The sequence below is a fragment of the Girardinichthys multiradiatus genome, chromosome 12 (assembly GCF_021462225.1).
Source record: "Girardinichthys multiradiatus isolate DD_20200921_A chromosome 12, DD_fGirMul_XY1, whole genome shotgun sequence".
In the NCBI taxonomy this organism is placed as follows: Eukaryota; Metazoa; Chordata; class Actinopteri; order Cyprinodontiformes; family Goodeidae; genus Girardinichthys; species Girardinichthys multiradiatus.
The window spans coordinates 39,968,179-39,990,299 of NC_061805.1; the positions used below are offsets into that span (position 1 = coordinate 39,968,179).

The following is a 22,121-nucleotide window of genomic DNA, read 5'->3' on the forward strand; positions in this document are numbered from 1 at the left end:
CAGACCTCAGTACAACTGAGAATCTGTGGCAAGACTTGAAAATTGATGCTTGCAACCATACTCAATCCAATCTAACTGAACTTGAGCTATGTTGCAAAGAAAAATTGGCCCAAAAATCTGCCTCAAGATGCAAGTATTGACTCATAAAGGCAGAAGATGAATGCATGCCAGAGTTTCTATATATTTTGTAAAAGAATTTGAAAACCATAGAACAATTAGAACAATTATGAAAAGGTTTGGAAGCATAATTGTTTTTTTATTCTAGCCATTAAACAAACTCAAACCTTGAACAAAATGCTTCTTTGTATTTTATGTTTTTGTTTTTCCTGCGGTAGCATACAGGAACATAAGAACCAGAAAACTTCATGCTTTTCTCCAATTATTCATCCGTAAATGTTCAATGACTGTTGATGCTTCTTTTTTATCTTGATTTACTGGAACCAGATTAGGAACAGAACAAGAAAACTTCAAATCTTTGATGATCTATAGTATTTTAGAAGCAGCTTCTTAATTTGTTTTTTATTTTGATATCATATGGTGCCAAATAAAAAAACAGGTTGTTAAGATGTAAAAAACAAAAAAACAAAACAGAAACTCTATTTAAATTAAAACTGATGATAAAATACTGTCCCGGGGTGAAACGTTCTAGACAAAAGCAACAAACTGCTTCCAATAAAAATTGCCCAGGAGAGCAAGCAACTGCACCACACACACAGAAACTATGGCGAACATTCCCCTTTCTGCCTTTTGTTAAAATCAATGCAAAAGAAGGAATGTGATATCCTGTGCATATCTTTTGTTCCAACAGTACAACCACATGGCTCCATTTTCTATTGACTCGCCTGTTGTGGAGTCAAGAGAGCACTTGGTGCGGTCCTTTGTCCAAATACAGGTCCGTTTCTGCACTGAATAGCTGGGCTTCTGAATGACGCTCAAGTCCATTTGGTCTTTTTAGACCATGTTGAAGAACTTCCTTTTACATCTACTCGCTCATACTTATTGCCCACGTTCTTTTTCTAAGCAACATTTACAGGAGTGTTAAATTTTCTGAAATTGTATACTCTGCTTTAGAAGCAATACGGACAAAAGGATTCCTAAACTAGTTGTTTGTGCCCACCTTTCTTGTTCTACTTTTAAGCATCAGTTTCAACAGGATGAAAAGCAATTATTAATATAATTAAAATCAGGTGTGCACAAACTCTAATTTAATCCACACAGTACAACGTAGACCGATATTTAAAGCATTACATAAGAGGAGTCACCTCTTGTTGATGGTTGGTGTCAGTCTTTCCCCTCTTCTGTCAGGGCTGGCAGGAGAATAGGATGAATAGGGTCCTGGGGACAGTGACGTAGGACTGGAGATTTTATACTCTCTGTAGTTCTGGTTCTCATCTCGACTCACTATGACTGCCTCCTGCATAAAAAAAAAGGGGGTGGGAGAAAAATTATATGATTCCATGATTCTTTAATGTAACATGATCTGCCAATTCATACACAGACATGTAAATATATTGAGAGGATTATAACAAGAGAAATGGAACTTTAATAATACAGAAGAACAAGGACTAAGTCCCTATGATGTGTTTTCCTGCTTTCCTCTTGAGGACAGTGAGGTAGGATATACAATCAACAGATGTGCAATGCATGCGTAAGAGTAAGTGAAGCAGCGCTGCATGAGCACTTATAGTAATGCACATATTAAAATGTATTTGATAGCTTTTCAATGACATTAAAGTATAGTAACTCCTGGGGGTTCATAAGTTATACCTGACATTCAATTGTGATTCATCAGAGCAACTAAAAGATGAAAAGTCTGACAGAGCTTCAGCACTGACCTGGAACCGTCCAGTGAGCTGCTCAGAGGTGCTGATCCCATTGGTCTGTGCAGGGCTGGGAGGTTCAGGTCTTAAAACGAAGAAAACCACAGAATTCAGATGAGTTTTAAAATTTTATTTCACAGCTGTGCACCTGGGTTAAGATATTTTGCCTTTACAGCTGAATAAAAAAAAAATGTAAGGCAGACAGAAACCCAAGGAAAGATAAATATTCTCAGTATGTAAAACTGGTCTAAATGGAATTATGAAGAGGTTGATGTACTCAGATCTTGACATATAAGGTTTATGCCAAAAAAGGGAAATGGAACCCTTTTCTAAAGGTAAAGTCTTTGTGAAATTAGTTTGATCAGGAGGGTAGTTAATAATTTTGGAAATGCTCTTTTTCCATATATTCTAAGCCAAAATGCAGCTTTATTTCTTGGACTTTACTACTATTCTAAACGATCGTAGGCCAGAAACAGACATAAAGGTTACCATCGGCTGAAGGGCCAGAAATAGTCAGCTTCTTGGTTGATCCAAGGTAAAGAGGCAAACAAGAAGGCTGGGAAATGTGTGGTAAATTTCCATGAAGGAAGCATCTAGTGGCCTTATGTCTACACTGTGCATTCAGAGGAGAGATGGTAGGAATTTGACTACTGGTGCACCATCTGTTTGCCAATGCTCCCCAATGACCTAAAGTAGGTAGGAAAAACAAAATTTGAAGACTTTCACAGCTGCAAAATGCCCCAACCTGGCATGTGCCAGGTACTGGAGTCAAGGTACAGTGCATTAAAAATGTATCACGTCTAACCAATTTGGCTACCAGACAAAGGTAACCCAAGGAAATACAAAATGCAATTTTCTAATGATTTTTACATAATTAAGGGGAAAAGAGCTATGTAAACCAACCTGGCTCTATGTGAAAATTTAACTTCCTCCCTTGTTATATCCTGAATTACCTGTGATTAAAGATATTTCTATAGTTAAATTACACAAGCCACACATAGGCCATAATTACCTAGAAGCAAACACTTGTATGCTATTATTTCTGCCACCACCGACACCAACAACTGCCATTGTTGGTGTCAGTGGTGGCACAGCAAGTATTAGGTTTAAGGGCAATTACTTGTTCCACATATTTAGCTTGGATAGCTTTTTCCTTTGATACATTTAATCCTCATTTTAAAAACTGATTTTTATATTCAATCTGGCTACCTTTGTTAGATTTGTTTGATGATAGGAAACATCCAAATGTGAAACAAAAAAAGAAGTGAAGAAATCTGTAAGGGGGCTCATACCTTTTGACAGCACGTTATACTAAAATTTTAAAAGGTTACGGTTTCAGACCCACCATACCCACATGTTAGATAACTTTCAAGGAGAAGGCAGAGAACATGGCGAAGTGACCAGAGCATGATGTGATAAGTCACTTCCCAGACACAAGTGCTGGTGGATACTGCTGGTCTTTTTTCTTCTGCTTACATGAAAGACAAATTAGGATCTTTGGAAATATTACTGGTTGCATGGAAATGAATTTTGTTGGAACAATGGGGGCATCGTACTTCATTTATGTATTAAAACTATTGGCAAGCAAAGAGAGCCATGACTGTAAGCAGCCAACACACTGCTTCAACCACTAATACCAGCGGTTATAACGCTGGGAATAAAGTGTTACTATTTTAAAGAAGTCATTTGAGAAATGGTCTATCATATTTATCAAGCTACAACCTCAGCAAACTGCCATGTATTCAACTTCAACTAAAGTTATTTAGTAGTCTAGCCTTACATGTTTGACTTGCCAATCAATACCTCTACCAAAAATGAGTTTATATATTGCTACAAAACCATTCTTCAGAAAATACTGCAGAGCTGTGTGGTAAACTACAACTTAAGATGTACAACCAGAATGACAAAACCTTGGTCAGAATGATATTGTATGCAAAGCAATATAATACTGCAAAAAACAAGATACAATGGAAGAAAAACAAAGCTACAAAGATTTAAGAGGTAAGAAAAAGGCAATGCAGATTTGCTAAGTTAGATATTAGTGTCGAATAGATATCTTAAATAAACTTTGACAATCCATATAGAAACAGCCAAAAGCTAATTATATCATTCCAGCTTCCTACAGTAGGAAACACCAACTCTCTGTTCACAAACTAATTCTCTTTTTAGATCAGACGCCAAAAAGCTGCTATGCTGAAAAAAAAAGTCTAAAAGATGTATAAGGTAAATGGTGTAGTTTTGCCTTAAATTAACAACATAGTGTCTGAACATAACTCAAAAGGCTGATTGGTTTCAAGGATCCACATTAATGAACAAGGCTGTGAGGTGAGTGTTAGGTGCAGAAAACCCACTGTGCGTTAGTGTGTGAGTTAGTAAACAGGGCGGAGGAATCGCAGTGGCATTGTACTGGGCAGCCAAGGAGTAATGGTGTTTTTGGCTGGACTGTACACATGAGGTCAGGAGGGAAAAATTCACTCACATGGACATAGGACATCCGAGAAGGAAGTCTGTGGAAACGTGGGCAAGTATGTCTCTGTGGATGTTTGCATGCCATAAGAGAGGAAGACTAACAAGAACAGATTGATAGGAGGGGTAGGGGAGCAACCCTGACCACAGGAGAATGTAGGGAGCAACTCCCTAATCAAAACGGCAGCCGATGGCAGCATGGGCTTATAGGAAAAGTTTTTCAGTAGCTGACCTCGTGGCATTCAAATATGGCATCTGTAAATCTCACAACAAAGCTTATTAGGAGGGACCAGGGAGAGGAACAGAGTGGCTCTCATACATCCTGGCATTTCCCCTGATTACAATCACTTGTTTTGTTTGTACAGTGCTTGCTTGATGGAGGTGAACACAGTGCAAAGATTGTGGCTTTGGAACAAACAAACCATTCGGGATATGAAAAATATTCGTAATTTTCATGCATGAAACAAATGCATGTGCATAGCACTACATTTGTTTTGTTTATATATCAAACATAAAAATATCCACTAAACAAAGTCTATAATTACTGAAAATAACAGATCTGTGTATTCATACCTCTCCACCACCAGCTGCAGATGGGTCTTGGAGTTCTTGATTTTATTCTGGGCCTCCACATTCAGCATGTCCACTGTGTTTTCACCATTGATTTCCAGGATGATGTCACCAGCTTGTAGGTTTGCTTGCTCTGCCTTGCTGCCCCCATTGACCTGTTGAGAAGAAAGTCCTTCTGAAAAATCTTAACACGGGATTTTATAAGTGAGTGTAATCCAAATGAGTGATAATACATAGGAAACTGTGGAGAGGAGAAGCTTTGGTCTCCTTCAGTTATTCATAACATAGGACTGCACTGATTACCACTGAAAGTATTTGTGACACTTGTCAAGAAATTGTTATTGCAAGGATTTTGTTTACTAGATGTAACTAATGTGGAGACGAGAACTGTATCGTCAGATATTGGCATTTGTCAGTGTTTTATAAACACTTAAGACAGGCAATACAGTAAGGACAGTACCCAAAAATTTATAAAAACCTGATCAGCAAAGTTGGAACAATGGAAATAAGTTTAGAGAGACGGCCAGTCAGCATCCAGTGTGTCATTTAGATTAGACAAGTACGAGGCCAGATGTGCAATGTTTGTTGGCCTACTTGTGGGGCAAAAGGCGTTGCTGTGGTGACCTACAATAGTGTGTGTCTTCTTTGTTAAGAACAAGCCTGATTTCACACCAACAAAGATCAGCTAGAGGTTATTTTACAAAGTTTTCAGCTCCAAGACAAACCAAGCCATCTTTCACGTCAACAGTTTAAAGAGGGCATGGAAATCCACACTGAGCCACAACCAACAGCTTAAACAGCTCCAACCATATCGCTACCTAACCAATCGTGTTAAGATTTCTCATGACAGTTTTTTATAACCTTCTCTGACAACCCTATTATTTAAGCGTACACATTTTTTCAGCATATACTATTAAGTAGGGCCAAAAACCTCAGCCTTTTGAAGCATTGGTACATGGCCATTTAGCCATAATTTATCTTTATCGGTCTTAGGAACTACTGGAACAGAGTGTTGCTGCAAAAGAGAAAAAGAATTTAACAATTATGTAAGACCAGGATGTGCAGTGGGCAGTTCAGGTGCCACTGTTATGCAGAAGCCAGTCCAAGCAAGATTTCCTGATTGGGTTTACTTCACTTCGCCTGCTTACTCTGACAATGTTTCTGCTTTTCACATTCCACTTTTTGTTATAAACTGACTGAGACCATACACTGAGCAAAAACATAATGCTTGATTTAAAATGCAGTCGTGAACCTGTTCACTCAAGGGACGAACAAATCTGATCCCCAAACATTCCCCGGCTTAGACCAGGCATCCTTCACCTCCCACCTCAGCTTCCACTGTAACTGTAATCAGTGGCTTCCTTCCAATACAATACAATCCACATCCACTTTATTTTAACACATCCAGTAGTCAAGGAAATGGGAATGACACAGCAACAGACATAAACAAAGTCAAGAAGAGAGATAAAATGAGGACGTTTTTTTTTTGTATGACATACCATGACGAGGTATATTTTGTGAGAAAAGAAAATAACTTTTTAACTAACACAAGCTTGAGAACAATGAATAAGGTTCGTAAGTACCTTTGATACAGTAATGGCCTTCTTGAAATCCCTTCCTCCAAATATTCTGAAGCCCCATGGAGAAGGCCCGATCAATTTCAGCGTTTGTGCCATTGAATGATCAGATCAACACAGGCTCAAGTTCAACCCTGGGAAAAAAAAACAAGGAGACAGTAAAACATGACATTAGAGGCTAGTGATGTGCCAAACCGCAGCTTGTGTACAGTTCAACGTTTTCATTGGGTCACACATTTCTTTCAGCCAGACTTAGTATAAGAGCAAATAGTGAAGACAGTCAACATTTGTACGAGCTTCCTTTCATCTTCAGCACCACTTCCCTCTTGACTCGCTTAAGTCCTCTTGACATGGATTGTGCAACCACATCAAATAGGAATGGGAAGAATCTCAAACCAAAGACACATGACTAACATTGTTCAAGTGTGTGCAGAGCCAAAGACTTTCATTAAATCCAACTGCTCCTTCAAGAAAATAAATAAACAGAATCATGCTGACACAGTGAACAAGCAGCGAAACATTTTATCAGGGCTAACTGCATCCTCATACTTGTCGTCTTCCGCCTAATCCGGGACCAGGTCGTGGGTGCAGCAGACTCAGAGACACCCAGTCATCCCTCTCCCCAGACACCTCCTCCAGCTCCTCTGTGGTGAGCCCTGCTCTGTCCCCTGGGCCTCCTCCCGGCAGGCTGTGCCTGGAACACTTTTCAGAGGAATGCATCCAGGAGGCATCCGGTATAGATGCCAGAGCCACCTCAACTGGCTCCTCTCGATGTGGAGGAGCAGAGGCTCTACTCCGAGCTCCTCCCGGATGGCCGAGCTCCTCACCCTATCTCTAAGGGAGTGCCCGGCCACCCTATGGGCCGCTTGTATCTGGGATCTTGTTCTTTCGGTCACCACTCAAAGTTCATGGCCATAGGTGAGGGTAGGAACATAGACCACCCAGTAAATTGAGAGCTTCGCTTTTCAACTCAGCTCTCTCTTCACCACAACAGACCGGCACAGCGTCCCCACCGCGGCAGCTGCACCAATTCATCTGTCGATCTCCCGCTCCATTCTTCCCTCGCTCGTGAACAAGACCCCGAGATACTTAAACTCCTCCATTTGAGGCAGGAACTCCCCTCCAACCTGAAGAGGACAAGCCAAGCTTTTCCAGTCGAGAACCATGGTCTCTGATTTGGAGGAGCTGATCTTCATCCCAGCCACTTCACACTCTGCTGCGAACCCCCCCAGTGCATTCTGTAGGTCTTAGCTAGAGGGCTGCATCCATTTACACATAATGTCTGTTTTTCCAATATACAGCAGTGTTTAACAATATGTCATGTTTCACATATGGTAGCGCTTTAAGACACGAAACACTCGGGCTAGAGAAACAAACTTGATTTGTTCAACAATTTAAATGATAAGGGATTACCTGATATAACCCTTCAACCCCGGGTCAGGGGTTGAAGCTACATCTATCGGAATGGTAGGGTATTTCGTTTGAACACCTGTTATCTATGCAAGTCCGCCATCCACAGAAAACACGAAATAAAGTCACGGTCTTACTTGTGAGTTAAAGTTAATTACTGATAAAATTATATATTGCCTGCCTGTTTATGTTGCCAGTTTTGATATGTTCACATTTGAATTGACTGTGAACGTCATCTGTTATCATTAACCAATCAGGCATAAGGAGCAGAAATAGCCTAGTTAGGAGCTCAATAAATAAAAAAAATTTAAAAAAACTTACTAAATGTGGCGTATTTCTGTTTATGGAAGGAGATAAAGAATAAAAATGCTTTATGACCATCATAACATTATTATTCTCGGTTTGATTCTATGTTTTTTAGAAGGTGAATGCAACGTCTCCATAATGTTGATTCATATATGTGTTGAGGTGAGATATTTTCCCAGTGACATTTGAGAATAGGTATCTGTAGAGTAATTATCCCAACCTAAACACCACCTGGTTTCTAGAGATCACTGGTGGTCAGTGAGAAGCAGGACCTAGTTACTGGTGGTTAGACAAAGTGGCATGAGCATTTAAGTAGTTGCTTTATTTTTTCATCAGCACTGAACTACTGCTTGTTTTAGTCAGCAGAAATAATCCTCAAAGTTCTTTGTCTAAGCTTGAAATAAATTACGTTACAGTTCAGTTTCTTTTTTAACCAGCTGTGTTTGGCTGGTGCTTAATCAACTTTGCGTGTGGCTAATTGAATTTGCTGACAATTAGCCACAGTGGCTAATAATTCTGGTGGCTAGGAGAGAATGGTGAGATCTCACCATGTCAGTATTTGGTACACAAAGGTGAAACCAAGATTCAAAAGATTGTGAAAAACTAACTTCACCCCATTAACCCCTAGATATGCACCAAAAACATAAAACCCTACATTTTAAAAGGGGATGTACTTTACATTTCAAATGACATCTGAAATCAGCTGGAAACTGCAGTTGAATGCTGTGCAGTTTTATTTTTAAGCCATTCAGCTTCCCAACTATATTATTAGAAGTTGACTTTATTTTTGTTTTGATAAGACTGTTGTGCTGTAGGACGTTTCTAAACATTAGGTTATGCCAAATCTGATTCATTTTATCCAGCAGACATAGGAAACACTACAAGAAAACACAGATGGAAACCAGATTTTTCAGATGCAGAGTTTTAATTAATACTGAAAACAGAGCATTGAAAAAATGCACTTTAAAATACTGATTGGTGGGAGTACTGAATTGTTTTTGGCAGGCATGCTCACAGAAGCCCACGAATATCAGTAACCTTCCAACTAGTTTTACGGAACAAGAAAAAGAAACTTGCTAAATGTTTGACTAGTTTATTTTGCTGATTCCTTGTTCTTTTCCAGACATGTTTTCACTTTCCAATTACACAGAATGTTATTCATTCATCCATGTGTTCTCTGATCTGAAAAGCAGAAAATCATCATAAAAGGTGATAACAGCAAGGTATAACAGGGTAATATGATAAAACAGTGCTGATATCATTGACAAGAATTCTAAAAATGTAAAGGCTAAAGTGCAAATTTTTTACATGTGATTATAATTTAGTTAATGTAAATTAAGCCTGTTTGACTAACATGTATATTTATTTAAAATTCAGAATTTTTGGGTCCCAAACAATAGCTAAAACTGCTGCTCTTTGACTGAGCTTACATGCTCATGCTTACATGATCTCTGTTAATTGCTGTATAAGCTTGCCTGTCATTCAATTGCCTGCACCAACAGATCTGTAGCATTACTATGTGATGATGGGATAAATGCTGCAGGTACATACACACAATAGCACTGCAAACACATGCATGCAGAGCTGTTGTAACCATGACGGATGATATTTTACTAAGAAAAAGGTAGGTTATTTTCTATTAAGTTATAGTGCCACGTTAATTTGTAGGTGCACGTGTAGATGTCACTAGCCATTTTAATTATAGACCCTCTACTGACTGTAAAAAATCCCATCTTAACCTGATATCCAGTTTTAATTCTGCGTCAGTATTTGTTCAAATAAATAAAAAAACGACAGAAAATAATTACTTTTCTATAGCAATACAGTAGAGCTGTAGTATGCTGTAATATAAGCCCACTAAAAATTATTTAGTTATTATTTACTGAGTAAATAACTAACTGAACAGGATACATTGAAATAAAGTAGACATGAAATTTATCTTCATTCCAACCACCTCTGAGGGGTACATATTTATTTTTTTCAATTTTCTTTAGCATCTATGCAGATTATAATATGTGGCTCTATCAGCTAACAGATAAATGTAGAACGGTTATAAAGTCATGGTCAAACTACTGTGCTTAACAATATGACCACACTTCACTGTTGAATCAACAATGAAGTGTGGTCATATTACACTGTTGAACCAACTAGCCAACTATGTGAAAAGTAAATGACTTCAAAAAAGCAATAAAAGTCCAGTCAATGATTTTATAATTGAATAACAAAGATAGGTCAGAAATTACATGATATTAAATTCATTTATGGTGCGTCTTCCTGTTCTGAATTATTTATAAACAAATACAACTTGTTTGAACAAGCTGTATACTTTAGTATTGTAAAGAATAAAAATAATAACTGCAACACAGTGAAATTTAACTGTGGTAATTAATGTGCCTAAAAGGCACCCCCACTGCTGGTATTGGTGAAAGGGAAAGTCAATTTCACTTGTGGTGAAAGGGAAAGTCAATGAAACTACTACTTAAATCAGAATAACTACACCACATCACATGGGCTATTATAAAGTGGATCTGTAGAGTATGGTGATTTTTTTTTTTTTTTTTGGCATTTAGAATGAAGACTCAATGCAAAACAGACTGAAAACAGCTATGGGAAAATGCTGCAGTGAGGTAGATTTAACCAGTACAATCAGATTAAAATAATAAGTAAACAAAGACGTGTTCACTTTGAAGGTGCAATATCATTGCAAAGGCAAGTGTATAAGTCCAGGGCTGTAGATGGAAAAAAAAAAAAACAAGTTGAGCGAGAGAAACCTCTGCAGTGCCCATTTTAGGTCTCAGGGTGATCAATTGTGATTCTGTGTTTGTAAGATTTAATCTTATAACTACATGGAGAACATAATGATATGTAAAAAAGATATACACAGAGATATCCCTCTGTAAAAACACTGGAGTTCTAAAATGATATATACATCAAGCCATGTAATCACAAACATGTTGAGCTGTAGTGTCAGATATTTCTTATATAACTTAATGTACCTGCAGCAGTACAAGGTATGGAACTGAGTGCCAGATACAGTATTAGGCCAAGCTGTTTGCCATTTTGTCTTGTACAGCATGTTAACAGTGGATTTATAAATGTGTAATATTTTTTAATTTTGAACATTTTCCTGTATTATTACTACGACAGCTCAAAGAGGAAGCACCTGACGTTTCCTGTTTAAAACTTTTTTTTTATCTTTACTGTGGCAGCACAATATATCACAAAGCATTGCAACATCACTGTGTGCAATATTACCATAGCAAAGACAGCTTGGTTTAAAATATTCGTATCTCAAGTGTCATGAGCTTACACTTTACAAGCTATTGTAACATTCAACTTATTGGACTATCATTGCAGTACATGCCCACGCCTGACACAAAGGACAGTGCCAAGGATGCTAAAGGTCCCACAAGTATTTGTAACACAAATGAGAAGAGGAAAAAGAACATTTATCACACCAGATATTATCAATTTATTACCAATAATATTGTCATTGCATGAATGTCATGCAGCCCTAATCCTTTTGGAATGGCCTAGTGAAAGTCCAGACCTCAATCCAATTGAGAATCTGTGGTTAAACGTGAAGATCACGGTTCACAAGCAAAACTCCTCCAATATGAAGGAGCTGGAGCAGTTTTGCCTTGAGGAATGGGCAAAAATTTTAGTAGCAACATGTGGTGAGCTCATAAGAGACTTGTCCCAAGCAACTTACAGCAAAGACTGCACGCAAAAGGTGGCTCTACAAAGTACTGAATTTAAGAGGGGGTGAACAGTTATTCACACTGAAGTTATCCGTCTGTCCTATTTGTTGTTTGCTTCACAATAAACAAAATGCATCTTCAAAGTTATAGGCATGTTCTGTAAATGAAATGGTGCAAACTTTGAAGCAATTTTGGTTCCAGGTTGTGCCATAACAAGACCTGAAAAATAAAAAATACCAAGGGGAGTGAATACTTTTGCAAGACGCTTAAAGTGGATCTTCCAATCATTTTGACAATGTTGAGTCAGTAAACAAGAGCATCTTCTCAAACGTCTTCAAATATGAATATGAGACAAACATTACAGGCTTGAGTGGATCTAGGACAGCAGCCAAATTACTCCCTCTATGCCCACTTCATTGTCTGCACATTCCACAAGTGTTTAGGACAAACAGCACATACCTAGTTTCTCATTAAACGTCTGTGCCAGTTAACAGGATAACTGGGCTCCCCATCATTAGGGTCTCTTAATTACTATGGCCTGCAAAAATAGGATCAGTAGTGATAATGACAGGGAGCGGCCGCCTCAAAGTTTCTCAGCCTCCAAGGGATGCTTTTAGTTCTAGGAGGGTCTGCAGCCATTTGTATACAGTGACCAGAACCAGCTGAGCACCCTGCCAGTTTTTTGAGTCCTTGCTGTTGGCATCACACAAATGGTGAAGAATGTCAAAATAAACGAGGATGACAGCTGTGGTGGGGCTCTGATGCTGGAGAAAAGGCTAGTAAAACAGTGGTAGTAAGAATCACTGTATTCTTTAAAACTGGAGAGATTGCACAAAGTGAAAACTGTTCGAGAAAACCTTTCCACAGTTACTGTCTAGCAGTTTCCAGCACACATAAAATACACTGCCCAAAAAAATTAAGGGAACATTCAAATAATACCTCCTAGATCTGAATGAATGAAATATTCTCATTGAATACTTTGTTCTGTAGAAAGTTGAATGTGCTGACAACAAAATTACACAAAAATCATCAATGGAAATCAAATTTATTAACCAATGGAGGCCTGGATTTGGAGTCACACACAAAATTAAAGTGGAAAAACACACTGCAGGCTGATCCAACTTTAATGTAATGTCATTAAAACAAGTCAAAATGAGGCTCAGTATTGTGTGTGGCCTCCACGTGTCTGTATGACCTCCCTAACCCAGTCCATTGCTTCAATGTCTTCATCTTGCAGGAACTGCTGACACACTCCAGCCACATGAGGTCTAGCATTGTCCTGCATTAGGAGGAACCCAGGGTCAACCGCACCAGCATATGGTCTCACAAGGGGTCTGACAATCTCATCTCGGTACCTAATGACAGTCAGGATACCTCTGGCGAGCACATGGACGGCCGTGCGGCCCTCCAAAGAAATGCCACCCCACACCATTACTGACCCACTGCCAAACCGGTCATGCTGAAGGATGTTGCAGGCAGCAGATCGCTCTCCACGGTGTCTCCAGACTCTGTCACATGTGCTCAGTGGGAACCTGCTTTCATCTGTGAAGAGCACAGGGCACCAGTGGCGAATTTGTCAATCCTGGTGTTCTCTGGCAAATGCCAAGCGTCCTGCACGTTGTTGGGCTGTGAGCACAACCCCCATTTGTGGGCGTCAGGCCCTCATACCATCCTCATGGAGTTGGTTTCTAACCGTTTGTGCAGACACATGCACATTTGTGGCCTGCTGGAGGTCATTTTTCCGGTGCTCTGGCAGTGCTCTTCCTGTTCCTCCTTGCACAAAGGCGGAGGTAGCGGTCCTGCTGCTGGGTGGTTGCCCTCCAATGGCCTCCTCCACGTCTCCTGGTGTACTGGCCTGTCTCCTGGTTGCGCCTCCAGGCACTGGACACTACGCTGACAGACACAGCAAACCTTCTTGCCACAGCTCGCATTGATGTGCCATTCTGGATGAGCTGCACTACCTGAGCCACTTGTGTGGGTTGTAGAGTCCGTCTCATGCTACCACGAGTGTGAAAGCACCACCAACATTCAAAAGTGACCAAAACATCAGCCAGAAAGCATAGGTACTGAGAAGTGGTCTGTGGTCCTCACCTGCAGAACCACTCCTTTATTGAGAGTGTCTTGCTAATCGCCAAAGATTTCCCCCTGTTGTCTATTCCATTTACACAACAGCTGTGAAATTGATTGTCAATCTGTGTTGCTTCTGTGGAGATATATTATGTGTGTGCATCATTATTATTATGTTCATAACCAGTGTGGGAAATAAAATGTATAACCTGTGTTAGTATAAGACATTGTGGCCTGCAGAATTGTTATTGCACAAACTTGGCCTTGAGTGTGATGAAGCAGAAAAATACTGAGAGCTGAAGGAGTGTGTGAAAAGTAGAGACTGACTTACTCCCTGCTTATATCAGTAGATACGAGTGCAGGTGCTGGAACAATGACTGTCTAAATATGGTAAAGCCGGAAAAAGTGTATACGTGAATACATGTGAGAAAATATTGTAATCAAGGGCGCTGCCCATTTTCATGTGTGTTTTAATAAAACCAATGTGCCCAGTGAGAAGCTCTGAAGTCGTCTCGGTGTGTGGCCTGATCACATGAGAGCTTCAGCTTGAACAATTTTTTCCACAGATGGTGTCAGTTTCCTCAAGCCCTCTCTGATACACAGTAGAATTCATGGTGGATTCTATGGTGGTGAGCTGGCCAGGTCCTGCTGCTGGAATGAATCCCAAACCATGACACTTCAATCTCCATACTTCATAGCCAGTATGAGGTTCTTTTCCTAGAATGCTGCTTGATTTATAATAAACATTTCCTATGTGGCAAACTGCAATCTGGTCTCTACATTTGTCTTAGATATCCAAGGTTTTCTCCTTGCGCATCTTCTATGAAAGTTAAACTTGCATCAAAGCTATAGTAGTAAAAGCCTGCTGTAGGTCCCATGGTGACTTATTAGGGTTTTTGGAGACTTATTTTAGCATCTCGAGATCTTTTGGGATAACCCTGCTTGGATAGCCAGGCCTGGGGATGTTAGTTGTTGTAAATGTCCTTCAATGTAAACTATTTTCTGGATAGTGGAATGGCTGATTTCAAATTCTTTTTAGACCTCTTTAAATCAATTACAAAACCATAAGCTGATACAACCTTCTTTCTGAAGGCCACGCACAGCTCTTTCAATCTAACTATACTTTCAATCTAACTATACGTACACACTCTTACTTCAACAGACATCAGGACACCAAACTACAGGTCTACAGGAAAACTTTGCTCAAAAATGCTGAGTAATGATCTTCTAGTCATGTGGACCTGATATTATATATGCTCGTGTGGCACTGAGCTCATTTGTTCCTCACTAGAAATCGCCTTTTATTTAAATTACATTTGAATTCTTCAGTTTTAATCGTTTGGTCTTATTAGTTTGATTCCTCTGTTAAACTGACATTAAAATATTGACGTGTCTCAATGTTAGAAATACACAAAGGCGTTCACAAGGTGTCCCAAACACAGAGACAAAATGTCCAACTCTGTAGAAATTTCTTGATCTTTAAAATATGTTCACAAACACAATAAATAGTTTAGAACTTGTAGCCCTCAAGTGCCATTGTATTAAAACAAAAATATTGTGCGGTGGAAATCTTAGCATGTACAATAGCTGTGGGTATTACCATGTCTATGTATAATTTGGAAATTAAAGCTCACAACAGCTGTAAATGTTAATGGCAACATTACAAAAATATTTGTTTAATTAATACGAAAAATTAGTTGTTAAACAAAAAGTTTCAAAAAGATAAATAATAAATGGTTGTTAGTTGCAGGCCTAGTTCATTGCATGTTTTTCCATTCTTCCACAATAAACTGTATAGCTCCTAGGAAGCACAAAACAAGCCTTGCAAACCAGCACTACTGTGTGGTCGTTAATTAGTACCCAGTAACCTGGTTTATATCTTGTGACCAGATCATATAAACAGACTAAAATGTATAATGGTTAACATAGTCAGTTTCACAGCACTTCAAAATATGCAGCACTGTATTAGTATTATAAGCCAACAATGAGAAATACTAATAACCACCTTAATGAATATGTCTATACAAAAACTAAGGTATATCAATTATTTCATGATCACCTAATACATAGGCTTAATGAAGTAGAGAAGAAAATACTCCGACATTTGGTTCTGTTTCAAGAACATAGATTTAGGTAAGGTCCCAGCCAAGAACATTTAATCAAGTTTCAAGAACTCAGACCTTTTTTTGACATTTTTACTGATACGATTAGATATTAGAGTTCCAGTTTGCCATGAGTGCAGCTTACGTTAGCTATTTTTTTTGTTTGTTTGTTTTCCAAGGGACCTTTTTCCCTTTTATTTTTCATTTCTGGGTGTAGTTTAAGCCTGTCATGTACAGGGGTTGGACAATGAAACTGAAACACCTGGTTTTAGACCACAATAATTTATTAGTATGGTGTAGGGCCTCCTTTTGCGGCCAATAAAGCATCAATAATATTTAGATCTGGTGACTGTGCAGGCCATGGGAGATGTTCAACTTCACTTTCATGTTCATCAAACCAATCTTTCACCAGTCTTGCTGTGTGTATTGGTGCATTGTCATCCTCATACACGGCACCGCCTTCAGGATACAATGTTTGAACCATTGGATGCACATGGTCCTCAAGAATGGTTCAGTAGTCCTTGGCAGTGACGCGCCCATCTAGCACAAGTATTGGGCCAAGGGAATGCCATGATATGGCAGCCCAATCAATCACTGATCCACCCCCATGCTTCACTCTGGGCATGCAACAGTCTGGGTGGTACGCTTCTTTGGGGCTTCTCCACACCGTAACTCTCCCGGATGTGGGGAAAACAGTAAAAGTGGACTCATCAAAGAACAATACATGTTTCACATTGTCCACAGCCCAAGATTTGCGCTCCTTGCACCATTGAAACCGACGTTTGGCATTGGCATGAGTGACCAAAGGTTTGGCTATAGCAGCCCGGGCGTGTATATTGACCCTGTGGAGCTCCCGACAGACAGTTCTGGTGGAAACAGGAGAGTTGAGGTGCACATTTAATTCTGTCGTGATTTGAGCAGCCGTGGTTTTATGTGTTTTGGATACAATCCGGGTTAGCACCCGAACATCCCTTTCAGACAGCTTCCTCTTGCGTCCACAGTTAATCCTGTTGGATGTGGTTCGTCCTTCTTGGTGGTATGCTGACATTACCCTGGATACCGTGGCTCTTGATGCATCACAAAGACTTGCTGTCTTGGTCACAGATACGCCAGCAAGACGTGCACCAACAATTTGTCCTCTTTTGAACTCTGGTATGTCACCCATAATGTTGTGTGCATTTCAATATTTTGAGCAAAACTGTGCTCTTACCCTGCTAATTGAACTGTCACACTCTGCTTTTACTGGTGCAATGTGCAATCAATGAAGACTGGCTACCATGCTGGCCCAATTTAGCCATGAAACCTCCCACACTAAAATGACAGGTGTTTCAGTTTCATTGTCCAACCCCAGTACATGCACAATATGTTAAAGACTAGTCAGCACTTGAAGCTTTCATGTCTAAAAACATGTCCCTAGAGGCACAAACAGAAAGAAAGTAAGAGGGGAAAGCATAAAATTAGATTGAATACTCGCCACTATAGTATGCAGAAGGCCTTGAGCGATCAGATTATTTATTTGGCCCAAACTAGTTGAAATAAACACAAAACTGAAAACAGTTTGCAAAAAACAAACTAATATTTTTATGTGTGACAATTTACACTTTTAAATGAAAGAAAAATAAATATCTCCACAGACCAAAAAACATAATGACAGAGTTTTTTGTAGATCCGTTTTTTCTTACTGTTACAAAAGACACATGCAACCATTACCACACAGACATATAATACCTAGCATGCAGTCATCAACATTTAACTTCAGTACTTATGGGTTATTCAAGCTGAATAATTGATGCCTGTGGACACAAGTCTGAAACTGTGCATGTAATTGACTGACTCTGAATGAGTCAGTTACTTTAATATGGCACCAAATTATCATGGCAACCATTTCGTATGTTTACAGGTACATTTCTGTTTAAAGCTGGAAAGAATGAGTTTAAGTAGAGAATCACTGTAAAAAAAAAAAAGTCAGTCACAGTTAATATAAATAGTAAATATTACAGCAAACAATTATAGTCATCGTGTTTAACAATGCCAGCTTGCAAGATTAGCTCCTAATTTTTAAACAGGAATGAAATGTGGAAAAACAAGTTGCCAAATGCGCTTTAACTGGAAATCTGGTATTCTGACAAAATATTAATTAGATCAATAAATCTCTTTGCCACCTACATCCACTCTTTCCTTTGCTTTAACTAAGACTTTTCCCCTGTCCTTAAAGGGCTAGAGTATGTTAAGATTGTTGAAGTTAGATTATGTCACAAAGGGTTTAGGCAATTAATATCTTACCTGCAGTGAATAACTCTCTTTTAGTCTAAATCCAGATTTACCATTCCCTTTTGCTGAAGCCAACAATGTTATAGCAGTGCAGTGTAGCGCCAATATGAAGCTCTTAGCCACATTCCAACTTTAGCGTTGTATTAGCTTCTTAGAGTATTCTTACAAAGCTTATAAATGGTTTCTTGTTAGTGCCGTTAATAAAGAAAGCAGGTGTGTTATCAGTTATTCCCCAAGGGTTTTGATTTTAAAGAACACACTTAAAGTCATAGTTTTCATGTTTCTATCAATAACAGCAAGCAATCAATATAACTTAACATCAATATAAGAACAATAGAATCATTATGTTTGTTATTGAACAAACTCTTATTTACCTGTCCATGTATGTTTCTATATATTTATCTTTCTCTCTGAACTGTCCTCATCTATTTGTTCATCTCCATCTGTCCAGCTTCATTTATCTGTCTTCATCTATTTGTGCTGGGATACTTTTAAAAATCTTAATCAGAATAAATTGGACTTTTATGTGTGAAATTTCGTAATAAATTCAAAATGTGTTTTGTGGACTTCCTTTAGAAGTACTTCTATATGAACAAAAGTAATAATATTTGGTTTGCAAACAATTGAAAAAAATAAAATGCTCATTACCTGCAATATACTAATGTAAATACACATTTATTATGGTTTAATAGTTAATAAACACCTGAATAAGGAACAGCAGCAAATGAATAAAAAGGACCTGTGTGAACGCTGAGACCCTTTACAGTCTCTGATATTCAGTTTAAGTTCATTAGTTCACGTTCTCCTGATGCACGTGTGTCTAACAGGTAAATGACAGCGAGATTGGGACACTGATTTTATTTTGAAATCCCGCATCCATCCCTGTCAGGACCATTCAAAAGACTGGCTCCTGTACACATTTTTTATTTCAAATAAAGACCTGCTTTACGTAGGTAAATAGATTTGACCTTACGAGGTTCCATAGAAGGGGATTAACCACCACGGTTAATTTATCTCTTCCTTTCCGCTCCACACTTTGCAGCGTTATTTTGAAAATACATTTTTAAAATTTACTTGACTCGGAGAAAGGGGGGTCCGCTGGCACCTATAATAAAACTCCTAGGGGAACAATGACGTTTCTCCATGTTCTCTCCCTCCCTGCTCCTCATGTGTGCGTCTGCAAACCACAGCCTAACATCAAGACTTAAATAGGCGTGTTACTCCGCCATAAGTTAGAAACAAAATAGTTCCTCTCCCGCTGTGGTAAATTGGTGAAGTGTGAACACGTACAGGCATTTAATAATTTAACAAATATCTGGAATTGGGCTGCACGGTGGCGCAGTTGGTAGCACTGTTGCCTTGCAACAAGAAGGTCCTAGGTTCAATTCCCGGCTGGGGCTCTTTCTGCATGGAGTTTGCATGTTCTCCCCGTGCATGCGTGGGTTCTCACCAGGTACTCCGGCTTCCTCCCACAGTCCAAAGACATGCCTGTTAGGTTAATTGGTAACTCTAAATTGCCCTTAGGTGTATGAATGAGTGTGTGCTTGGTTGTTTGTGTGTTGACCTGCGATGGACTGGCGATGTGCCCAGGGTGTACCCCGCCTCCTGCCCATAGACTGCTGGAGATAGGCACCAGCTTCCCCGTGACCCACTATGGAATAAGCGGTAGAAAATGACTGTCTGATTGATTGACTGAACACATACAGGCATTTAATAATTTAACAAATATCTGGAATTTCTTGAGGGGGCAGCTGTTGGCTGGGGGGGGGGGAGCCCACCTTGGATAATAGTCAGGCAAACAATGATGTTTTCGACTGCAGGTACTTTAACTGTGCCTCACTTGAAAAATCTTCCCCTACCCCTTTAAAGTTCTTGGTGAAAATGTATTTAACTGAAGTAGGGCTGAAACGATTCCTCGAATGATTAAAGTACGTCGATTACTAAAATTCTTCGCTAAATTCTGTTTAACTATTCAGCGCCGGGTTTGTTGCACAACGGCCTCACTTCCACTAATGATAGCCTATACGTTGCTGATACTTGGATGCAAACTGTGGTTATCATCTATGGTGGGAGAGGGGCAAAAAGAAGCGCTGAGAAAACAACTGAGTGTCAAAAGATAAAATAAAATGTTGATAAAAAAAAAAAAGGGGAATCTATTTGCTTACTTGCTTTTTCTCTTTCATGTATTTCTATTACAAATAAAATAAGCTTATGTAGTTAAATAAAAAATCTGCAGAATGTGCAAATTTTTTTCCTGATTACTTGATTAAATATCAGAATAAATCGATAGAATACAGGATTACTAAAATAATCGTTAGTTGCAGCCCTAAACTGAAGTAAGCAAGCACTGTTTCTCCAAAACTGAAAGAGCATCTGATGAACAGAGCAGACAAACATATTTAATTTGAAGCTCTGGCTGAGCTCTGATGAGGAGTAACACCTAAATGAACCACTGTAGCTTCAGGGGGGAAATATTCCCAACATGAATCACAGACACTTGTCAAAGCTCTCTCTGTTTGCCTTTCACCAAGAGTGAACTTTCCGCAACCCATTTCGGTGATGCCGTGTTTTGCTGACTCTAACTTGGGTGTTGTGCACATCATTGACAGCTCAAGCAACTATACCTGGACTCACACCCTGTGAACAAAAAGAAGAGGAATGCATTAGCAAAGCCTCTCCCTGGGCTGAACGGAGGAAAACAACTCCCTGCATATTCACCAAATCACACCCTTTTGGTCAGATATAGCAGCAGTCCCCAAGGAGATGAGAAAACATCAAACAACAACAAGTTTCATGATGTCAAAAAGGGGTGTTGGTTCATCACCCTTTGAGTTTAATGTCACCATGTTTAATTGCTTATGTGTCAGCACATTAATGATTAACTAAAACATACCTGTGCTTTTTGTGGGTTACTCCCTTTTCAAGAGAAAACTTCAAGGGTGCAGGCTCATCTTTAATAACCTAATCTAATAAGCATCACTTGAAGCACAGCAAGAGTTGACTAAAATGGTTTTTTGAAGAATTACTTAATAAAGCCAAAAGAAAAATGGTTTCTACTCTCTTCAAAACTCCTAGTATCTTTGAAGATCTTCATACCATTGCTCTCACTAAGCAGATCAGACAACTGCCTCAACTGTTTCATAATCAGGGCAGCTCACCACATCCTCTACATGCACAGTTTCTGTTTTTGTAGGAAGATCTTTGTTCGTTACATTGCACCCTCAAAATACACTGCATGCATTCCAGATTCATTGCTAATGCTTGCTGTGCATTTATTTTTCAGCTCTTCTGCAAAGTCTAACCCTGAAACATTGCACAAAACTTGTAATGAAAGCAAGTCAAAAATCTTCCTCTGCTAAAACTAACACATACACACACTTCCTGCAGACACTAAACATGCAAACATCTTACTTTCCCTTATATGTGATGAAAATCTAAAAACGTCTTCAAATATTTACTTCAAGTTACTTTTGAGCATGGCCACAACTCCAAAACAAAAGACATCTTTCAATCAACTTCTTGTTTTCTTGAAAAGCCACTCCTTTCTTCTATCCAAAATTACAGTGCGACTGCTATGGTTCTGGGATGACATTAAACTGGGCCTTTATCTAGCAAGAAGAGCAGAAAATTGTCAGAAAACCAACACAAAGAGTAAGAGGAGGGTAGGTAGAACATGCAGATGAAAGACTGCCAGACACAAAGGAAAACATATTCAAACTGCAATCACAGGAGGTTTGAGAACAAGATTGTTTCAGGGTGAATGTTCTGGGCTGTGCTCTGAGAGCCCTCAAGTAGTTTTCCATCTGCTGAGCTCACAGCCATGTCCAGTTA

At 39.1% G+C, this 22,121-nt stretch overlaps 1 protein-coding gene across 1 annotated transcript in view; it reads right to left on the minus strand.

The window, feature by feature from the left end:
• pdlim2 (PDZ and LIM domain 2 (mystique)) overlaps positions 1–22,121 on the minus strand; it is a 46,016-nt gene that overhangs the window by 21,937 nt on the left and 1,958 nt on the right. Inside the window, exons 2-5 of the mRNA XM_047382568.1 lie at positions 6,440–6,567; positions 4,860–5,011; positions 1,836–1,905; positions 1,263–1,414 (exon numbers count right to left, since the gene is read on the minus strand). Of these exons, the coding sequence (XP_047238524.1) occupies positions 1,263–1,414; positions 1,836–1,905; positions 4,860–5,011; positions 6,440–6,532 (467 nt within the window). The 5' untranslated portion in view covers positions 6,533–6,567. The remainder of the gene's footprint in view (positions 1–1,262; positions 1,415–1,835; positions 1,906–4,859; positions 5,012–6,439; positions 6,568–22,121) is intronic.